The sequence below is a fragment of the Alligator sinensis genome, unplaced genomic scaffold (assembly GCF_000455745.1).
Source record: "Alligator sinensis unplaced genomic scaffold, ASM45574v1 scaffold118_1, whole genome shotgun sequence".
NCBI lineage: Eukaryota > Metazoa > Chordata > Crocodylia > Alligatoridae > Alligator > Alligator sinensis.
Window position 1 is genome coordinate 593768 of NW_005841850.1, and position 7252 is coordinate 601019.

General features: G+C 42.4%; 1 protein-coding gene across 2 annotated transcripts in view; it reads right to left on the reverse strand.

Moving 5' to 3' along the window:
• The window catches only part of TUBD1 (tubulin delta 1), an 11874-nt gene extending 4669 nt beyond the window's left edge, over window positions 1–7205 (reverse strand). Inside the window, exons 1-6 of one of the 2 annotated variants that reach the window (XM_006016052.3) lie at window positions 6721–7205; window positions 4417–4608; window positions 3494–3641; window positions 2832–3048; window positions 1784–2015; window positions 116–280 (exon numbers count right to left, since the gene is read on the reverse strand). In XM_006016052.3, the coding sequence (XP_006016114.1) occupies window positions 116–280; window positions 1784–2015; window positions 2832–3048; window positions 3494–3641; window positions 4417–4588 (934 nt within the window). In that variant the 5' untranslated portion in view covers window positions 4589–4608; window positions 6721–7205. Of the gene's footprint in view, window positions 1–115; window positions 281–1783; window positions 2016–2831; window positions 3049–3493; window positions 3642–4416; window positions 4609–6616 lie in introns of both variants that reach the window. The other variant, XM_025210020.1, reaches the window with a different exon arrangement.
• Window positions 7206–7252: the final 47 nt, after the last annotated feature.

Consider the following 7252-nt stretch of genomic DNA (forward strand, 5'->3'; position numbering starts at 1 on the left):
AGAAAAAGGGGTTCCTCCTCCTGAACTGCAAGTAAACTCCCAAAGGCAGTGCACTGAATTGCAACAGTATGTTGAAGGACTGACTGGTCTTGGAGTGTGCCTGCAAACCTCTTACCTTCCTCCATTTTAGCATTAGCAATAAGCATCTGCCTCAGGTGTTTGATGAGTCCAGGCCAAGTGAATGTGCTATACGCCAGGGAGTTCTCAGACATCTGAGGAATGTTACGAAGACCCAACATCTTGAATTCAGGATGGGGAACTAAAGATTCCATTAAATCTCCTGAGAAGAGAGAAGAAAGATAGGTACTTTGTGACTACTCAAATAAATGATACTGAGAATGTAAGGAGTTTCACAGGGTCTGACAAAAGGTGCAATGTGCTACAAGATAAAACTCAGGTTGTACATGCAAATCTATATACATCAGAAAGAATATTACATTGCTGGGCTCTATATTAACAGTTTGGCACTTGGCGTTACCATACACTGCTCATTAAAACTTTCTGCTCACTGTTAAATGGTGATTTAAACCCCCTTACTCCTCAAATATTTGGGGGTATGTGTAAGGACTGGGATGGAAAATAATACTAAAAGTACTGATAATGCTATTATATTAGCCAATAGAATGTTGGGTTCTGTTCTAGTTACTTTGTTGCAAAGATGCAGCTAAAAAGAAAGAGTTAAAAAAATTAAAATAGGCACAAAGGAGAGTTCTATATGAGAGATGCAGACTATTTAGAAAGGAGATGTGGTTAAGGGTACACAAAATTACAAACAGCTTAGAAAAACTGGGCAATTATATGGATAGTGAGAATAACTTGGTGGCATCCAACGTAATTATGTGGAGGGAATATAAACCCTCATTGTTAAAGACAAAAGTTGGCTACAACCTGATGTGGGCAGGGAAGGAATTTTCCCCTATGGCCAAATTATTTTATAATTGTCCCCTGAGTATATCTTAAACCTTCTGCAAAGCATCTGGTAATGACGACTTGTTGGAGAGTGGGTACTAGACAGACTGCCACTTTGACCCAATAAGGCAATTTCAGTGTTTTTAGTCATTTATTCTACAACAACTTTAAATATGTTTTGTATCATTTTCCTTTTAAAACTACAAGTCTTCTTCTCTTGCCCGTTTACTTTGAAATTTTTCCATGAAGGAGAACTGCTCCATAAATACACAAACAAAAAATAAAAAGAGAGGGAGCAAATTTGAGTTCCTGAAGCAAGGACACATCAGACATAAGGATGTGGAAATTAATGGCCCTTGCGTTTATGTCTGGTCTGAAATGTAGTAGGTACATTTGTCTGGCCGGGAAGATATAGATGCTGTCCTTTGTTACAGGGACACAACGGTAAGATGACATAAATCATGCACTACAAGGGCTACATACCACTTTGATTCAGTTTTCATAGGGATTTATATAAACTTTTATCTGGTTTCAGTTTGCATAAAGTTTTCAATCCTAAAACTTGAAGCAAAATCACAGACCTGCACTTGTTTTTTTTTTCCTAAAATGTAAATCAGTCCCAGGTGATGCCAACAATTTTAGAAAGAGAAACAAAACATTTTTTGGCAAAGCATGAGACCAACACTCAAATTATCTATCCTCGCCTTTGCTCCAAAACTGACATAACCTGTCAAGTCACTTAGTCTCAGTTTCCCCATCTTAAAAACATGGGATAACAGTGACTCATGAGGGGGCTGGGAAGTTTTAAATCACTGACTAAAGATCCTTGGAAGGAAAGCGCTGCATGGCACAAGACACTATTAGACTAAGATACCTAGTGGATTTCTGCTGTACCGAACAGCACCTTCGGAGGTGTGAGTAGGCTGAAAGACGCTTCCCAGCTGGTGTGCAATGACTCTATTTACATCCCTGAATGAGATCTGCTTAATATTCATTAGCTGAGCACAGATCTTGTGGATGGCATCATTTTCATGAACAAGGAGAGCATCTGAAGACTGGTACAAGTGAGAGAGCGTCAGAACTGAGTTGTAGTTTTGGACAATAACCTGAAAGCAGAGAAGCACACAAACAAGTGTTGGTTAATACAGAAAGAATCTGTCTTAAACTTTTCCTCCACACCTCCTCCTTCAGGACATGTTATGGAGTGAATGATTTGCCATCCCTTAGCTTCTGCAATTAAATCAGATTCTCTTGGACAGAGGACAAGACCCACCTGGGTCATGTGATCCACAGCTACATTTATGCCATGAAGGTAAGAAAGAAGCTGCATGAGCATCCTGTGTAGTCACTTGGACAAAAGGGCTTGAGACCAAGGTTCAATTTCCTGCTGTGGATTCCTGGGCAAGGCACTCTGTTTTTATGTGCCTCGGTTTCCAATGTGTTAAACTGGGATAAATGGTACTTCACTGTGTCACAGAGATGTTATAAGGATAAATTAAACCCATCTGCTTGAGAGATGCTTAGACACTATGATAGAAAGGTCTTTTAATAACTTCAGATAGCCTCTGAAGCAACAGAATTAAGTCTTGTGGTTGGGATTACAGTACCACAGATATAACCATCTTTTCCCAGCCTATTGATTTTTGTGGTTTTACAAGCCTGTTCTTTAAATATTTTTTTTTTTTTCTATGCAAGAGGCTCAAAGCAACTCTCAGTAAATGATCAGACTGATTACACAAAAGTTACTGTCACAAATACAATAAATTGTAAAAACTGTTTTTAGTTCTACGCATTTTAGGTGTTACGTGTGACAACAGCAGGCAAACCAATGGCAGTTTATTCTTTTTAATGTTGTCTGTTTCCCGTTAACTATAATTAAGTTTTGCAGAACTCAAGATCCCTTGAGGAGCTTTAACATTCACCTCACCAGTTCCATATGGCCAGACAACCTGGTTTAGTATAAATGAGGCTGGAAAAGCATCCCGTAAGCACTGGGTCACAAACGCTCCCATGCCTGACCCTGTACCACCAGCCATGCTCATTACTGTGAAAAATCCGCTGAGTCTATCACATTTCTCTGCTTCCTTCTGGACCAGATTCATGATCGCATCTTTGTGTCTGGGCCCATGAACAGAGTAACTGCAGTACAGAAGAGAAAGCAAAAACTTTCACATCGCATCAGAACAAAAGCAGTAAGAAGATATATAACGCAGGTTTTTCTTTAAAAAAAATGTTATATGACTCTGTCACTAATTCTGCTTACAGAGAATAATCTTCAGTTCCTCTATTGTGCTACTGATCTAGCATGTACAGGTTTTTTAAATCAGATTCCTTCAAACCTTCACATCACATAGTTTGATGTCTAGATGATGTCCTGATTACTTTTCACCATTTATACCAGTAGTGTATCTTTACTTGCAAAAATACCATCATCTGTCTACAATAGCAATAACTCCAGCTCCTGTTAGATATACAGGGCATTATTTCATAGTTGCAATCATACTGTTTCTACAAGAGAATGGCTATGAACTCAGTTACTTTATCATTCATGTACTGTATTAACAGAGCTTCAGATCACTCATACCCATTTGCCCAGTTGTTTCCAGACCCTTGTTTCTGACAGAAATGTGACTGATGGTCATACTTCCAGCAGCCGGATCTAGCAGCCATTGATAAGGTCTGACTGATTACTTTAGGTTCCATGTCAACAAGTACAGCCCGGGCAACAGGTACTGGAGGGGGGGGGGAGGAAAACAAGAGAAACGATCATGCCTAAATCTTGTAACAAGAAAAAAAAAAATCTCATGTGCATAGGAACCTAGCAAAGCCTAAATCAAATCACCCCCCATCTTACTCATGAAAGTTGCACCATTAACTTCAGTGAAACATATTAACTTCAATGAAACAGTACATCTGAATAAGGTAACATTTGATGTTTCATATTTTAAAAGGAGCTTTCATCCATCCAAAAGCTCTGCTAATTCTACATGGAATAAAAATCATTTTAGTAAGGAAATCTTTGCTGTTGGCTGGCATTAAATATGGGAAGGTTTCATACCCTAACTGCAGGTTTGGATTTACTTACCTGTGAAATAACTGAAGTCTGGAAAGAAAAAGTTTGTCTGGGTGAGAAACATCTGTGTTAGTGCTCATGGACATACAGGGCAATCAAATGCACTAAGCAAGTAGAACAGAATACTGCAGTAGGCATGTTCCCACATGGGAAAGGGTGGGCTTGAGGTTAAAGCTTAGGGTTTAGAAGAGTTGGATTCTGTTTTCAGCTTTGCCAATGACTTGATTGGTGACCCTGGTCAAGTCACTTAATCTCCCTGTGTCTGCTTTCCATTTGTAAAATGGTGGTGACGACACAGCTCATTCACAGGAGCTTGTACGTCCGGCTGGTAAATTCACAAGTCTCTATATAATACGTGCTTGGATGACATTCAAAGTATTAATGAGCACAAAGGCAATTAGCACTGAGAGGGAAAAACCTCTTAAATACTGTACCTCCAGTTTTCTCCTCACTGAAAAAACGTTCTTTACAAGCTTCCTGATAGGATTCATTCTCCTTCTTGGAGCACAGCCCATGTGTACTGTGGAAATCGCTGCAGATAGCATTGAACACCTCATGGCCAATCTGATTACCACACTGACCAAGCTGCACTGTGACTACTGACATTCTTCACTTTGGATTTAATCCTAAAAAAAGAGAGGTATGCTTTTATTTGCTGTGGCTAAAACAAGTCATGAGTAGGCAGCTGTTCAGCAGTTCTGTAACCTGGGTAAAGAACAGACTGATTTTTCAGATATAATTCACCCTATGTTTAGAGGTTTTCCCAAACTACTTAAATTGTGTTGATCCAGTAGCTGAAATTTCTTGGAGAAGGCTGCAGTCAACAATCACGTTCCATTCCCCCAGGGATAGCGATGTGTTTCAGTGAGGAAGCTTTGTTCCCACCAACTGCTAGTCAGGCCAACAAAATCAGCCTCCCTGAGTTTTATGTGGTACTGAAGGCAGTCTTATTTCAAAGAGCCTCTCCATCTTCCCAGGCTGTGCTGACAGAGTGGCTAAGGTGTCTCACTATGGCTCCAGAGAGATGAGTTTGATCCTTACTCTGGGCTTGTGCCAAAGACTGCTCCTAGTTGACCCAGCTATAAATGGATACTTAGTCATCAGGGTGAGGATTTGAAAGGTAGCCAGATGTTTACTGCTGGCTACAGCACTTGGCATGCCTTAACTATGCTAGTAGCAATTAGGCTCAGGTGGACCTTGGACTGCTTTTTTTTTTTTTTTTTTTAACTTAAGTGGAACTTTATGGCTAAGATACCCCTGGTGAACTACACTGACTAATGCTACAGCGCCACCCTGACTTGTTACATGTGCAAATCTCTGCTGACCCATGAAGAACAGGCTGATAGTTTGGAAATTATTCGCCTGCAGTGCTGTTTTCAGACTGGTTTTCCAGAGTTTCCTACCATTGTGGCCACTGGTTCAGCTATGTTGTTGCTAACAATTGTAAAAGCACTAACATAGATACAAGCATTGTAAACTAGTGGGTTACCTAATCTAGTAAATAAAATGAGATGTAAAATGCTGCCAACTAGGCTGTATTATAATGTTCCCCCTGATGGGACTGTATTGCTGGTAGCAACAGTAGGAAATTCTAGAAATAAAAGTTTAATTGTGGATGCTAAGTCCTGACATTCCCCGCTGTGGGAAGCAAGATCTTTTTCTCCATTTTGCTTTCAATAGCAGAGCTGAAACATGCCTGATGTGACCTGCCTGGTGATCACTTCACCAGTAATCCTGTCTCTACAGCTGGTAACGGGCTCCTGCTTCTGGAAGATCTAAAACATCCCAGGATCCAGCCTCAAATAACTGAGAATTTAAATGGCTGCTGGTGCAATACAGGCACAACAATGACAAAGAGCTAAACTGACAGAAGGCAAAAGAATAAGCATCATTATGCACACAATCAGCATTCATCATTGTTAAATCAACTGCCCGTGGACGATTCATTCATTGTTTCCCCATTTCTAAATATTTACGTTAATACTTAATCAAGGTATCGATACAGGTATATAAAGGTGTATACTTTTATCAAGGGTGCAGAGGAATGATTATATTCTCTTGCTGAGTATGTAAGGGGTGAGGTAGAGTAGGGCATGATCAGTTTGGTCTCTTTAATCTCTACCTCCTCTTAAATCTCTGCTAAGATATGGCTTAAAACAAAGTCAGATTTTGCCCATTTAGCTTTGGAACAGAATTACTCTCTGCAATGGGAAAGAGGACTGAAGGGAATGCTGCATAGCGTTGACAGCCTCCAGTTAGGGAGCACTGAAAAAAAATTGCTTATAGGGAAACTTTGGCAGTCAGCACTTTGTCCTGAACAGCAGCTGCTCAGGAGCATGGATGACAATTCCTAGGAAGCCAGCTGGATTAGCATGTATATTGCTACATATCATTTGATAAGGTTGCAGTCGACTCTAATAATTAACGTGCAGAATAAAGAAAAATTCTTTCTGCTCTCTGGCTTTTGCTTTAGTGAATTACAAAAAGCACGACCGAAAAGTACAAGCAGTAACCCAGCGGGCTCTAGACCCGGCCTGTATTGCGGGTCCAAGAACGGGGAGTCCACCACCTCTGGGTAACCTGTCCCAGCGCTACACCCCCTGCCCAGGGGGAGAGTTTTCCCTAATATCCAACCTAAACCTCCCTTGCTGCAACTGGAGCCCGTTGCTCCTTGTTCTGGCATCTGCCCCCACCGAGCACAGCCCAGCTCCCTCCTCTGTGCAGCGCCCGGCAGGGACCTGAAGGCTGCTGTTCAGTCCCCCTCGGTCTTCTCTTCTGCAGACTCAATCAGCCCGTTTCCCTCGGCCTCTCTTCATACGTCACGTGCTCCAGTCCCCCAACCGTTTTCACTGGACCCTCTCCAACTTGTCCACATCCTTCCTGTAGCAGGGGGGGTGTCACAAAACCGGACACAGGACTCTGGGCGTGGCCGCCTCAGCGCCCAATAGAGGGGCATACACGACGTTCCTCGATCTGCTCCCGACGCTCCTACCCACGCAGCCCCCTTCGCCGTCTGGACAACGCGCGCTCGGCTCACAATCAGCTTATTGTCCGCGGTCACCCCCAGGTCTTTTCCCACAGAGCCGCCGGTCCCCAGGCTTGCACTGCTCGACTACCTTGGGCACCCGCCATCACCCCCAGGCACAGGGCCGCTGGCACCCCTCATCACCTCAGAGCCCCTCCCTCGCACCTGCCCCATTCCTCTGCCCCCCAGGACCCCATAATCTCTCAGAGCAGGGCCCCCCTCCAAACCCCTTAGCCCCCCATACC